The sequence below is a fragment of the Haemaphysalis longicornis genome, unplaced genomic scaffold (genome assembly GCF_048455015.1).
Source record: "Haemaphysalis longicornis isolate Haplotype H1 unplaced genomic scaffold, Haemaphysalis longicornis Haplotype H1 scaffold_5, whole genome shotgun sequence".
NCBI lineage: Eukaryota > Metazoa > Arthropoda > Arachnida > Ixodida > Ixodidae > Haemaphysalis > Haemaphysalis longicornis.
Window position 1 is genome coordinate 89,788,427 of NW_027526385.1, and position 15,624 is coordinate 89,804,050.

Here is a 15,624-nt window from a genome sequence, read left to right on the forward strand (position 1 = left end):
CCTTCGTTGCGTCGGCGCGTATTCTGTCGCCTCCCGTAGCTTTGCTTTTATTCATTTACTTAAGCGCCTTTTCCATTTCGTCCTGGGTTACTATTGTAATCATACAATTACTGTCCCATACTATTTTATCATGTTTACTAAACCGAGTTTCTTCACTTTAGTTGCACTTTCTTCTGCCATTGTAGGTATCAGTTTTGTTGTTGGTAGCCACGATGATTTCATGCTACCAATTACCTCTATTCGGACCCGCTGCGGTGGCTCAGTGGCTAAGGCGTTACGCTGCTGAGCACGAGGTCGCGGGTTCGATTCCCGGCCGCGGCGGCCGCTTTTCTGATGGAGGCGAAAAGCAAAAACGCCCGTGTGTACGAGATTTCGGCGCACGTTAAAGATCCCCGGGTGGTCAAACTTAATCCGGAGCCCTCCACTACGGCGCGCCTCATCGCCTGCGTTGCGTCGGCGCGTTAAACCCCACAATCAATCAATCAATCAACCTCTATTCGGGTTGTACAACCATTTCTATCCGTTAGTATATTGTCACGGAGCCAAAGATGAGGCAGTCGTCTTGAAGGAAAAGCACGTTTATTGAAGCGAACTTGTGCTCCCCTAACAACTCAAAAGTACACAGGCGGCGAAGCAGCAGTCAGCAAAGTGACGTGCGTCAGCGAGCGTCGCAGAATCGAATACCCCGGTGTCTGCTCTGCAGGCTTTTTATCTTTCAGCGCGCGTGGTTCTCGAACCGTCGATTCACATCTAGAACATTGTAGATCTATTAAGATTATTCTGGGCTGTTCACGTTAGATCGGAATGCTCTCCCTATCAGAACAGATAACACATGCGGCACAGAAAAAAAGAATGGAACACGCGCTTCCCTTGGCACAGAGATAACACAGACCGGCGCAGCCGGGCGGTAAAAGCAAAACCCAAATAAACAAACCCAATGCATGGTTCGCGGCAATATGTTATCGTAGCAAATGGCCTGCATTAGTGCACTCTTTATTTTGAACCCAGGACTAGTCGTTGGCTATGGGTCCAATCACTCCCACAATCATTTGTGCTACAAGATTTGGCAAACAAATACAAAACAAGCTAGTTCCTTTGGTACTGTCGCATTGCTTAACACTGCTAGCGTACAACTCAGCATAAAACCTTTCTGCTAGCTGCTTTCGCAATCCCATCAATGCTGAGTGTACTCTACCTATTTCATCTCTAAGTTCATTCTCTCTTTGCCGAAAGCGAGCTTCTCCTTTGTTACCCTTAAGGATACTCCTTTTCAAACGCTTCTTCCATCTTTGACATGTTGTATATGCGAATGTCAATAGCCTTGCTAAATAATCACGATAGTTGCAGCGGCAGAGATCGTAATTCACAAGGGCATTGGCCACACTTCACTCAAGGGCATTGGCGATAGTTTGCATATTCGTCTCAGCCTCGAATGTGTTATCTTCGCACTGGCAAAAGAAAAATGAGCCCGGCGATTTTTTTTTTTCGGCAGAAGCACGTTTTAAAGCCCGATAGGCCCATATAATGGCGAACATACGTCTTTGGCTGCAAAGCCCTCTCCGCATTTGGCGAAGAGCCGTGAACCCTGCCAGCTCATTTTTCATTCGGAGTAGTAAATCCAGGGGCGAACCTATTGAATACGTGCTCCAAACTCGAGACCCTGAATAATGGACGAAAAGACTCGTAGAGATTATTTCTATTCCGAAATGAAAACTGCTGTTTCTTTTTTTTTTTTTTTCCTTGTCTTAGTCATATGCCGGATGGTGTTCAGTTTAATATCCGAGTCGGTTCGCCCTCGCAGAGAACGAAATGAGAACATACCAGAGAAGGATATACGCTAGCACAGACGGCAGGATTTATCACCCAAAAACAGGCACGTGGCAATCGCAAATATTAGAATTCAGGACGAGAAAGGTTAATTGAACATTCAGTTGGAGAAGGTGAAGTTGTCCAAGGCATTGCTCTTGTGCCGAAAAACAGCCCAATTAGAGTAAAGATCACTTCGACGTAGCTCCCTTTTTTTGTTGCTGTTGTAGATGCAGAAGAAAGACAGGCGGGACCTGCGAAACATGAATGTTCTTGGTTCTGCACGCGCTATTACATTTACTGCACTTCACGGAGAAGTCTTTCCTAATGACGCTTTTTTAAATCGAACGAGATGGTTTGGACAAGTAGAATATAACGATGATTACTCTACCTTCGTGGTGTTGTGAGACGCTAACGGCCTTTACCCTGAAGGCTTACTTAAATTCGTGTTCAAACAGTTGGCGATAAGATTCTTTTTTTTATTTGCTCGAAAACTATATCGTCACTTCATATCAGAAAAAAATGCTTAACGTAGTTTTATGGGGGTTGCTAAACTACAAGTTATAGCAGTTAGAATGGATGAGCCGCGTTTTCCACTTAAAGGGACCATGAACACAAAATGCAAGGTTGGTTTATTCGAAATATTTCCTCGTTAGAATAACACTGACGCCACTTTTAACGCAAATTTCACTCGAATGAGCTAAATAATTAGGAAAAAAATTACACCCATCTCCCCGAAGGGAGCCATGAGTAGGATGCGGAGCGTCATGGGGGTTCCGTTTGCGTTTCCGTTATGTTTGTTAGCCAAATTTGGTGGAAATGTAGTGAACCCCGTAATGCTCATATATTCTACTCATGGTTCCCTTCGGGGAGGTGGGTGTAATTTTCCTTATTGTATGCATATATACGCGAGTGAGACGACATTGAAGTGGTATCTAAAGGTCTTTATTTAGGTTTGCACGTCTTCTTACTGTGAGTATGACGGCCTTATGATCGCTGAAGTGCACAGTCAGTGGATCTCGTAGCAGCGGTTGTATGCAGTCGTCACCGTTACAGTTGGTAAAGACGAGATCGATACACGTTCCGTGGATTGTAGTTGGGTGTAATTGCTGTTAGTGTTTGCGCTGATGCTCTCACTTAATTGCGTCAGCACACTCACTGATGGGGCTGTTGCTTCCATCCTACTTCATCTGAAGAATTACGGAGTCAAGCGCAAGCACAACCGGAGTTGTTGTTGTTGTTGTTGTTGTTGTTGTTGTTGTTGTTGTTGTCGTTGTTCCTCTTCTATGGCACGCGTTCCTTTCTGTGTTCTGTGTTCCTTTCTTGGCCAATCCCACGTGGGGGATTGGCCAAGAAACGGTGGTGTGCGGACGCCGGACCACCGCCGACGCCGCGGGACATGCCCCCGAGCATAAGACGCTCCGCATCTAAAAGAGCATGTCCATGCGACCCACTGTTTCATTTCCCGCACTAGAAACTATGACGCATTATGGGCAGCTGTGTGATTGGCTGAGGCCGGAAAAAGCAAACACAAGTTAGGCAGAGCTTATAAGCTTCCAGAACGAGCTATTTACGCTTAAATTTAATGCATATTTTATAGCAGTAATAATGATGGGGTAAAGAAATTGAAGTTAAGAAGTAACGCGTAAACATAGAGGTACCACTGCATACAGCGCGCTCTATGTCGGTTACAGCTGCACAGCCGTCCGGCGCATTGACCTTACACTGGCGAACTTGCATAAGCAACATGTTCTCCCATAACTATGTTTGTTGAGCATATCCAATGTTTCACAAAACTATTACTACCAACCATAACAAAAATTAGCCAGTTACAAATCGGTCAAAAACAAAGTGTCAGCAAACAGTTGTCGGGAGCAGTATCGTAGCGCCATCTAGGAGGACTGACGGTAAACAAGGTGTTTCGCCGTTTTCTGCAGCCCTAGCAAGTATACTAACGTTCGCTTAAGTACCTGCCCTGGTTACGTCATAGCTGACGTTGCGAAACACACGATTCAGAGGGAGAATCAAAATTTTGGTTTATATTGTTTAATTTCTCGGCGAATAAAACATTCTACGCAGCCGTACGAGCGCTGGGGGCACTACAAAACACCAAATCTTTGGAATAAAACAAACTTGTATTTTGTATTCACGGATCCTATAAGCGTGGTTCTTTTAACCGGTTGTGCTGCGCAGCAAAGAAAATAAAGTAAAATTGGAGGACACTTAATATCCGCCTTTGAGCATGGAACGCGATAGCGTTATCGTATCGGGACGAGGGGCACAGATACACGGATGCCCATCCATTACACGTGCATCAATAGCGATCGCGCGCTACGACGTGTTACACCCTAGCGCTGACGTCGTAGTACCCCCAAGAGGTGCCCGCGAAGGGTGAGAACTTTCCGTTTCTGCACACAGCCCATTTGTTCAAGCAGCGCCTTACGATCACGAGGGTTTAAGTGGGCGCCGCGAGGTGGTGCAACAGGGTTTTTTGCTCATGCCGAGTTTTTTCTTGTTATACAATTCTTCTGCTGTAAAAACTTGTGCAGAATTACAGCCAACTGTTTGTGGCAATTCAAGAGCATGACCACAGCTGTCGCGCCTTCCTTGGCAAACCATTAGAACTTTTTCGAAACTTTAGGGAGATTCTTTGCGAACCCGGCGGGCCATCACAAGCGCCCGGCACGCCATTAAGTCAGTAGTATCCATAAAATGAGAACAACCTCGAAGTGCCTGAGTTACAAAAGCATGAACTGAGAAGTCTAATAAGACGCTTGTACTTCGAAGAGAACGCTCCTTGGAGGAAACAGAAAAGTTTGCAGAACCCCGTGCTAGTACTCCTGTTAAACGGCGCTCTGGTTCAGCCTGACAGTTACGCTCGGCGTCTGTTGGAAATTTCAGCTCAAGTATGGCAGTGGTTTTTTAAGCGAGTTTATATGGCTAGGGTTCCTTGTATTTTTTTATGTCCGTGATCAAACATTAACGAAGCTCCACGTGTCTTTAAACCTCGAGGCCCTGCAAAATAAACGTCCCGGTGAGTGTGTGCTATTAGCACGTGGTCACCACCAAAGTCACACGCCATTCAAAACCTTAATTTGGACCTCAAGTTTATACGTCTTATAATTTTGACATGCTGCTTGAGCAGGTTAGTTCCTTATAACAGGCACCACTTTCAAGGTAAAAAAAACGTGAATCACTTTGGTATGCATTTCGAGCAAACTGGTTAATTATGGGGACCATTTTCAAACTTGTTAGAGAAAAAAAAAGTGTGTATAGTAGTGATGAGCAGTGGAAGACCGTACTGCTATCAGCTCAGGCCCGGCGGATCAACTCTGGGTCATCTAGTTAGCCGAAGACGCTGCTAGGACCCAAGGGTTTCTGGCCGATGTCTAGGGTGAAGGGCCAGCCCTCCTCAACAAACTGGGCAAATAAAAGTTCTTTCTCGCTCTCCCGTCTATTTCGTAAGCACGACCGTCGTCGACGGTCAAACGAAAAAAATTGCCGCGTATCTCTCCTTTCGTTGCAAATGTCGTCAAAAGACGATAGTCTTTATCGGCTTTTGCGAAGTAAATGCCTCCCTTCGCTTTACCGCTCACATCTCATGTTGTTCCTCTTACGTCGCGCTCCTCCCAAGTTAAAGACGCCAAATCTTTGCTTAAATCGTTTTAAATTTTGCGCGTTCCACTGCTCCAAACTGGGTGTCTCGATGCGAACGCTGCCGTACGGCGAAGACGCGCGTTAATCGAGGCGCCTTACTTCAACGTTTATAGAACCGCGTTTCCCTACTCCACGGGCGTTGCAAGCAGAACGTGGAAACTATCTAGTGGAACCTTGCGTAACTGTTAGCGGTTGATTTCTTAAAATGACGCCAGAAGCTATAGTGGCGCGGGCGACAGCAGGCGACGGCGGAGTGAATTCTTTTTCTGCAGTTGATGAAGTATTTTTTTTCGCAAAAGTCAAGCATGTTTGAATTTTTATAAAGGAACACTGCAAATATCACTTCTGTATTGATTTGTTGTCTCATAATTGCGTAATGTCTTGTCCTTCTTCAACAATGTTGACAAGTATGAACATTACACCGGACCAAGATGGGTAGATTTAGCTGTGACTATATAAGACTATTGCGCAGGCCTTCTTTTGCTTTGGCCGGGTGGCTGAATCGAGTCACAGACAGACAGACGGACAGACAGACATACAGACAGGCCAAAATTTCTGGGTTTAAGTAGCCCAAGAAAGACTATCGTCTTTAAAAATCCCGGGCCGAGAAACTCGTTTACGACTCGCGCCAGAACATAACGCGTTCTAAAAAAACACCAGGAGGCACGTTAATGCGTTGCGCTAGAGAGCTTCGTGCTTCAAAGACGAGAGTGTTACAGCAAATCTGTACACCTCTACCCCCAAATGCTTTCATCTCCGTTGGCAAAAACATCAAGGCGCCAAGAATACATTTATGCGCTGCATGCTTCGCCCCTCCCCAGTTTTCAGGTTAGTGAAGATGGCCCGGGATTTTTCGTCTGACTAGCCCCAACATCGCTGTCTCCAAGTCCCACTTTTGTCTGCGGCGCTGAAGTCAAAGATGTTCTGAAGGTCGGCGAATATGACGGGCTTCTTCCTCAAAATTCTCGCCAAAAACTAAACCAATAAATGCGGGGGTTGCAGGTCGTCAAAGCTGACAACTGACGTAAAAAATTACCATGTATTAATCAACGACAAGATGCCGAGATTTGCTGGGATACCGGTTGATACGCCATGACTACAATGAAAACATTGCGCGCATGATAACTCATGAGCGGCAAATGCTCCTACAACTCACGCGAGGCATTTCTGTTTTGCTTTCTTCAGACAATAATTTATGGCACTTGAGATTTTCTTCAAGCGCCCAACTGGTGTGTAAACTGTTCGATATCCACTAGAACACCAAACAGGCTTTGAAATCCACACAATTGGAAGCCGTTGACGTCGCTGCACAGTTAGGCGTTATAAGTTTCCCGAGCCGTACGGCTAAATTTGCGCATTACCAGCGCGTAATACCAGCCAAAAAGGCATTCAATTGCACACAAAGACATAATTGCCAAGGTGCGCAAGGCAATAAAATCTATCTCTTCGCTCGTGCGCTTCGTTATTTGTTGCGGCAATGCAATCGCTACCCCACCAAGCTTCACCACGTGCTACATGTTTTTTACCCCAACACAAAAAAAATTATGCGCGATTTTTAAACGATTCACTCACCATTCTCGCAAAGTTCATGCACGTCTTCGTCGCACAACCTTTCTCCCACTTTGTGCCTCCGTCTCCAGAAGACCCAGAAGGACCGCATACGATCGGCAATCTCTAGTAGCTTCGTCGCTAAACCCGCTACGCGCGTCCGAAGAGAAAGAAAACTCCTACTCCTCTTCTTCTTGGGCCTCTGCCGTTTCACAAACTTTCCTCCAGGCTGTCCCGCTAGATTCAACCTATCCTACGTGAAAGCAACGTAAAAAAGAAGGTCACCAAAAAGAGTGAGTCAGTAGGGAGCTAACGATACCGCAGCGCAAAGACACGTCGACGGCGCTAGATGCGCTAGCCGCGCACGACGGTGGGGGAGCCGACCAAGGGGCGGCGTGATGCAACGTCGACACATTGCAGCAGCACCAACTGCGAAGCCGCGAGAAACGCCTCGTTATCACTCCCCGTGCTCACCCGGTGAAAAGTTGGCGCTCGACTGACGCGGCGCCGTATTTCTTCGGCCCGAAACAGCGCGCGCCGGCGCTTTCCACACTCCCCAGTTTTTCCCCCTCTCCCTTTGTCCGCCGACCCGCATCCCTCAAGAGCGACGTCCCCCTTCCCTCTTTCTCCCTAACACGGGGAAAGCCAGCATCCACTTTTGCGACGTTCTCTCCCCGCTCGGGCTCGGATGCTCTTGGGGAATCCGGGCAGCGGTTCACACCCTCCCCCCATCACTCCCTCTCCCTCTTTCTCGCTAACTCTCCCTAACTCTCCCTTTCTGTTTCCGATCCCTCGAGCGCCAGCGCCTCTCTTTCTGACACTGAGGTGGCGCCACGTCGCAAATTAGGTTTCCGAGTTTGCCGCCGCTCGTACCCAGGGGGCAGCGCTAACGCCGCTGCTTTTCCCGCTCCGAGGTCGTTCTGTTTCGAGGACTGCTAACTCCTTTCTCCCCTTTTTTTTTCGGCTTCTCAACACGTCTCTTCGTAGCAAACCCGCTCCCCCCTCTTCTCGTCATATCCCCGAGGCCCGCGAGAGGCTGCCAGCGCTGTTAGACGCGCGTACACAGCTGGCGGCAGTGGGCTTGTCTCAATGGAATTTGAGCGTTCGAGGAACGACCAGATACATAAATGAGCGAATTGTTTACTTGCACGCCCAGGAACAGCCGGATCTCATCTGTACTGGCGCAAGAAACACAAAGAGAAATGGCAAATATGTTAACTGGGAATGCTGATAATGATAACATGCCCAAAATATAAAAAACAACTGGAAGCCATTGGCATGTTTGATATTTGCGTTTGACTGAACTTTACCTCCTAACCCCGGACCTGCGAGCAAACGAAAAATCATTAGGTTTCCCAGGAAACTTTCCATGGACATCGATGTAAGTAGCACAAACAGTGGGCGTAGTCGCAAAAATAAGACTAACTATAGAAATAGTTCTATTACCCTAAATACCTTTGAGTGTGACGTAACGTGGCGCACATCAAAACTATACGCATTCAAACGACTACTCACGTTAAATACCATATCAGTTGATAAATACAACTGTTTGATCTGAGGGAAAGATTTTCACCATTAGGGTATAAAAACGTTCTTTCTTTATTTCTGCAGGAAAAGTGACAGTTAGGCTTTGTGCTGTGAATTCGGACACATCTCAAGTCGTTTTATTAATTTTTTACTGACAACCATTGGCTCTACACACCAATTTTACATAGCCATCTTTTAACGAAAACATGCAGCATATAACTCATCTGCGCCATTAACACACTCTTGTTTTGGCGCTCTTTGGCCTAGAAGCCACTGCGACATTAAACACAATCAGCATCATCATCATCATCGTGAATTCAGACACGAGCCAAAAACCCAATAAATGTACGATTTATCTCTGGATGATATCGCTGCAGCGTTGAGATGGAAGAAGACGGGACAGCAAGGGTTCAAAGCGCGACGCCCCATTTCATTCAACAAAGCCATTTATCACGAAGCCGGCCGCAGTACTAAAAATTATTCATTTCACTCGTCTTTCGTAGGGGACGTGTAGAGGCCCGCTCGTGAACGAGGGAAGAATGGGGAGGCGTATTTCCAAAGTTGAGCGAAAATTTCATTTCGCATTTCCCAGTGGACCATTTATTACCCGCGACGAGACGTTCCGCGAACGCATAAAAGGCTTAATGGATTGAAAGGTGTACGGGGTCACTCTTTTTCCTGCCATCGCAAGACCGTAATCATATTACAGCTTTCTATAAATATGTCCTGAGAATTTCATATTCATGTCGAACGTCATGATGCGGCGCGGGCAAAGTTAGACGCGGATAAATTGCCCGAATTCCTGAGAGTTAAAAGTCCAATTATCATCGCGAGTTGCTCCGAAGAAGTCATTCCTATACGCATACTTAAATAGAAAACAGAGTCGTGCTTAATTTAGACCTCTGTTTCCGGAAGAAAGCAATTGGCCCGATTGTGTCGTATGGCAATTGTTGCTGCGAACTGTCTCGGTGAAAACTGTACGAAAGACCTTTCTTTTGTCTGTGTATAAAAATTGCATGTTTCTGTTATCCTACCCATGTTTGAGTGTGTGAATCTTAATGTTTGTACAATTCTCTAATCTTAATTCTTTTCTATATTCGCAATGTTATCGCATCTTGTATTTTGTATCCTGTTACAATGCCTTGTATCGCAAAATTGGACCCTATACTAGCCTTTGGCTATTATGGGTCCAAGCAGTTTTTTGTACTATCATGTTGGAATTTGAAATAAAGTGAAATGAAATGAAATTAAAGAAGGCTCACGCAAAGATTGAATTGGATGACAAAGCTTGACTTGTCTGGAGTTAAAGGATTGATTGATTGTAGGGTTTAACGCTCCGACGCTTCACATGCGAAGAGGCGCGCCGTAGTGGAGAACTCCGGATTCATTTTGACCGCCTGGGGAAATTTAACGCCTGCCGAAACCTCGAACACACGGGTGTCTGCCTTTCGCCTCCATCAGAAAGCAGTTTATTTTATTTTATTTATTATACCTCAAAGGCCGCCCCGTTAAGGGCGTTACATGAGGGGGTAAACAAGTCACTGAAGGGTGATTTGTGCGATGGCTTCTTTGAAATGAGTGATGCAGGAGTAGTGCACGGCGTCAGAAGGCAGATCATTCCAGTCCCTAGATGTTTGAAGAAAAAATGAAGAATGGTGTGCGGCAGTATGAGTACGAGCAGGATAAACAGCTTTCGAATGGCTTAGTCGACATGAAAGCATAGGTCGGCAAAACAGAAAGAACTCACTCAAACTCAATCACATGTTTTTTCATTCACGCTGTACTCCATCAAACTCAGACTCAAAAAGTTCGTCTGTTCACAAAATCACTCGTACTCACTCATCAAATACTCATTTGTAATCGTACTCACTTGTACTCAAACTCATTTGTCCTCACGAGTATTCGTACTCAATCTGTACTCATGAGTACTGAATCTGTACTCATGGGTACTCAATGAGTACTACTGCTCATGAGTACTACTCATGAGTACTACTCATTCTGCACTCATGAGTACTACTCATTCTGCACTCATGAGTACTCAATCTGTACTCATGAGTACTCAATTTGTATTACTCACGAATAATCAACTTATCTGCACTGTTAGCTAGGTCGTAGCTCGAATGAAAAACTAAGTAGAAAAAATAAATTGTTTAATTGATTAGAAAAACACAGGTTACATATAAATCAGGACAGATGAAGAAAACGTCTGACGCGGTGCACTGTCGCTGGGCGACTCACTGCGCGAAGGCAAGTACATGTGAGAAAGCGAAACGGAACGTAAGCTCTCGCGTTGCGTCTGGCGTCTCCTCTTGTTCTCAGGCCGGGTCGGGCTCAGGGGAGCTCGGGGCTTGTCGGTGCAGCCGAGGCCGTAAACTGCGTTTTTCTGCGTGTCTTCTTGTGGCAGCTTTTGTCGTCCGTTTTCTTGTTTGCACTACTGTTTGTACTACTGAACTCAGGAGTCCATATACTCAAGAGTGCAAGCACTCGTAAAAACAGTATTCATGAGTATTGTACTCATGAGTGCTGTGTACTCATGAGTACTGTGTACTCATGAATAGTGTGTACTCATGAGTACTCATACTCATGAGTACTCAAACTCATGAGTACTCATACTCATGAATACTGTACTCATGAGTACTCATACTCATGAGTAGTGTACTCATGAGTACTGTACTCACGAGTAGTGGACTTACCCCTGTACTCACTCGTCATCGTACTCACTGTTTTTTTCTGGGTGTGTGATCACTCATCATCGTACTCACTCGTGAGTTTGAGTACAAATGAGTACAAATGAGTGTACTCACGAGTGAGTTCGCCGACCTATGCATGAAAGGCAATGAGCAGGAATGAAAGCCTGGTTTAGGTGTATGGAATGATAAAAGCGATGAAAAAGGCATAGTCTGTGGATTTTGCGCCGCGACACTAGGTCAGCAAGATTAGCTCGAGATTTGAGTTCGGTTACGCTGGTTAGATAGGAGTAATCTGAGTAAATAAATCTGGCTGCACGGTTCTGGATCGATTCAAGTGTGTTAGTAAGAGTGATTTGATGGGGATCCCAAACGGCACATGCGTATTCCAGTTTTGGGCGGACAAGTGTTAGATAAGTAAGAAGTTTAACGGAAGGCGGAGCGAGTCGCAAGTTTCTTCGAAGATAGCCAAGTACACGGTTAGCGTCATTGATAATATTCATGACATGGGATGGCCAGGTGAGATCTGAAGTTATGGTAATGCCAAGGTATTTACATGAACTAACTGGTGTAATTTCATAATTAAATATAGAGTATTTAGCGGGTGAGTAAGCCGGGCGACGGTGAATGGACAGGACACATGTTTTCTGAATATTAAGAGACATTAGCCACTTTTCACACCATGACTGCACCAGAGAAATATCTGATTGTAAGGTGGCGGTTAAAGGAGCCACGAAGACAAAAAAAATCCCGGGCCATCTCCACTAACGTGAAACGTGGGGAGGTGCGTAGCATGCAGCGTATAAGTGTATTTTTGGCGCCTCGGCGTTTTTTCCAACGGGGATGAAACCGTTGGGCGGTAGAAGTATACACCTTTGCTGTAAAAATCCCGTGTCTTTGAAGTACGATGCTCCCTAGCGCGAGGCGTAAACGAGTGTTCCGGTGTTTTTTTTTTTTTTTTTAGTACGTGTTACGTTCCACCGCGAGGCGTAAACGAGTTTCCCGGTGTTTTAGTACCGTGACTACAAGAGACGACGATTACGACGACGATGACACGAGACGTTAACAGCCCCAGCTCCCAAGGGGCTTCGCCCCTAAAACAACCTTGCCTAATTTGAAATAACTAGGCTTCAGTACCTGACTCAGCTCCATTCCTGTCGGGAAAGACGTTTCTTTAATCGAAGACGCGCAAGAAGTATTGAAAGACTTTCAAATTTCGCGCCACAGTGACGTGTAATGGTCAGAAGTGACGTCATATGGTCCAGAACTAAAACATAATTATCACTGTGCTAACTGCCCTTAGCATTCAAGTGATGTGAACAAACGGAACTAGAGGCCCCGCTGCAATCGCCCAGTCATGTGTCTTGGAGGCCGCCAATCGCACAAACAAGATTCTGTGACGTCATAGAAATGTCCCCGGAAAGTAGCTAAGGATTTGACACTGCTTCACGCGTTTTCTTTGGTATCTCCATTATTTGTTCGGAGTTTGCTATAAAATTGGTGTCATTGTTATCGGGACAAAACAATCTTTTAATTTTTTGTCTTTATGGCCCCTTTAAGCCTTGTGACGGCTGGCGACACTGGCCATGATTAATCATAATTACAGTAATAATTTATGGTCATTTATTATCATTTTTGCCGGGGGAGAGAGAATCTGCAAGGCAAGGCCGGCGCTGAATGACCACGTGTGATCATCTCGGCAATTTTTAATCTCTATATCTCTCGTTCTCGAGCCCGTCTGGTCCGGATTAAAGTCCGGATTAAAGTCCGTAACGCACCCACTTCGTGTGAGGCAGAAAATAAATTGCGTCACGCCTATAAAAAAGAGGAGAGCAGAGAAAGTGAAGCCCTTGGGAACGCCGATAAAGGCTGCGTCACACCTATAAAAGAGAGGGGAGGAGAGAAAGGGAAGCCCTTGGGAACGCCGATAAAGACTGCGTCACGCCTATAAAAAAGAGGGGAGGAGAGAAAGGGAAGCCCTTGGGGACGCCGAACGTCAAGCAAAGAAGACGTCGTTGTTAGTAACAGCCTATAAATGAATTTAATGTGAAAACTTTCTCCAAGCTTCCTGTACAGATTGGTGGGAGAAACCCGTCATAAAAGCAGCTAAAAGTAGTATAAGGGAAACGGCAGTCCACAGTGGCGGTGGTAGTGACACGCACAAGCATATTCAGGGAAGACCCATTGATAATATTTGGTCGCACTGCGTAATTACAAAGCAAGCAAACATCCCAGCTCGAAAATAAGTGGATTTGTCTTCATAATCATCAACCATCATAAGGAGATTTTATTCAACGCAAAATATACTCGGGCGCATGGTGTATAAATAACACAATATGCGGGTCTGAGTTTTCTTATGGTTGAGTTTTCAGAAATTAATTTTGCTAGTGCAGCAAAACTGAGTTCAAACTTGTTGCGAATAGTACAAATGTCAGCGATAATATAAATGCACAACCTAACCAATTAAACATGGATGCTAAAAAGCCCTGTAGAATAATTAATTACATTGTCGTGGTTCAGACACATGCTCCGAGAATGCCCAAATGCTGAAAATTGGCACACCTACGCCAACATACCCCACAACCAAAGGACCCCGTCTACAAAAACGGCAGCCCAATTAATAGGCACAAAAGGCGTCAAGACTGCAGTACCCAAGCAATGGATGCACTTATTTCCCATTGTTTAGTGACGACAATGACGCTGCACTTATACAACATATATATATATATATATATATATATATATATATATATATATATATATATATATATATATATATATATATATATATATATATATTACACTTTGTAGCTAAACGACGTTACAAAATCATTGTATTACGCCCACTAGAAGCTGACCCGCATTCATGGAAGCCCTCGTGGAAAGTAGTGTATTTACAGTTGACCTTTTTCAGTACCATCGTTACAATAAGATTATTCAGTGCCTTTTATGTAACGGATAACGAGCTTACAGAGTTTCCACCTAGAGTAGGCGCTTGCCGGTTAAATTTATCCATTACGAGACTCCTCTATGGCATTATTAACTTTCTCTTTCCTCCGTTCTCCTTTTTTTTGCTTATTTTTCCTTGTTGCCTCTCACTCAGTGCAGCTCTGGGTACATAATGTTTTTTTTTTTTGATACCCTTATCTGTCCGTCTGTCAGCCCGTTTCTCCGTTGGCCGGCCCATCCACTCGTCTATCCGTACATCCATTCGCTTATCTGCTTGTCTGTATGTCAGCTTATCTCTCCATTTCTACTTCTCTCTCTCTCTCTCTCTCTCTCTCTCTCTATATATATATATATATATATATATATATATATATATATATATATATATATATATATATAAATATATATAATTAAGGGTAGGCAGTCAAGAAAGCTAAGGAAACCCAAAGACGAAAATGTGGAAGATCAGATATATTTTTTAAAGAAAGGAAAGGAAGAAAGAAAGAAAGAAAGAAAGAAAGAAAGAAAGAAAGAAAGAAGGAAAGAGAATGTAGAAAAAAATGCCTGTCGGGTGGGATGCGAATCCACGACCTCCAGAATACGCGCCTGGTGCGATGACCACTACTCTATTGGCGGGGCTATTTTCCCCTCCACTTTTTTGGTTATTTAACTCAAGGCAATTTTTGCCTGTGTTTGGAGGTCGAGCTAGCGCCACTCCGACTGCTCGGGGTGGCGCACCAGACGCGTATTCTGGAGGTCGTGGGTTCGGACCCCACCCGGCGGACATTTTTTCTCCACTTTCTTTCAGAAAATGTATCTGATCTACCCCATTTTCCCCTTTGGTTTCCTTGGCTTTGCCGACTGCCTACCCTTATTTCTGTCTTAATTCAACGAGCCCCTCATTTCCTATTCTGATTCGCTACATGCATAGCGAGGGCCTCTGTTCTGGCAGTCTTGGTGCCATAGGGAGCTTAAGAGGGTTCAACGCTGGTCGACTACTGTCGACATGTCGTTGACACTCGAGTGACGGCCCGGGGGTTAAAAAGAAGGTCCCTTTCACCCCGAGTAGTCGGAGTGGAGCTGGCTACCACCCCCAAAGCGCAGAAACAAAAATACGTTAACATAAATACCCCAGAAAGTGGAGGGGAAAATAGCCCCGCCGGTAGCGTAGTGGTCATCGCACCAGACGCGTATTCTGGAGGTCGTGGGTTCGAATCCCACCCGGCGGGCACTTTTTCTCCACTTTCTTTCTGTCTTTCCAAATTCTTTATCTGTTTCAATCACCTACCACATTCTCCAGTTTGCTTTCCCAGGTTTTCTTGCTTGACTGCCAACCATTATTTCTGTCTTAATTCAACGAGCCCCTCATTTCCCATTCTGATTCGCTCTCTCTCTCTCTCTCTCTCTCTCTCTCTCTCTCTCTCTCTCTATATATATATATATATATATA

At 45.1% G+C, this 15,624-nt stretch overlaps 1 protein-coding gene and 1 non-coding gene across 2 annotated transcripts in view; one reads left to right on the top strand and one right to left on the bottom strand.

The window, feature by feature from the left end:
* Positions 1–7,496, bottom strand: part of LOC144138557 (uncharacterized) — a 76,384-nt gene extending 68,888 nt beyond the window's left edge. The window contains exon 1 of the mRNA XM_077670903.1: positions 7,036–7,496. Within this exon, the coding sequence (XP_077527029.1) occupies positions 7,036–7,123 (88 nt within the window). The 5' untranslated portion in view covers positions 7,124–7,496. The remainder of the gene's footprint in view (positions 1–7,035) is intronic.
* Positions 7,497–15,330: 7,834 nt separating this feature from the next.
* On the top strand, positions 15,331–15,403 carry Trnat-cgu (transfer RNA threonine (anticodon CGU)). The gene has a single exon. It is a non-coding gene; the product is annotated as a tRNA-Thr (tRNA).
* The last annotated feature ends 221 nt before the right edge of the window (positions 15,404–15,624 follow it).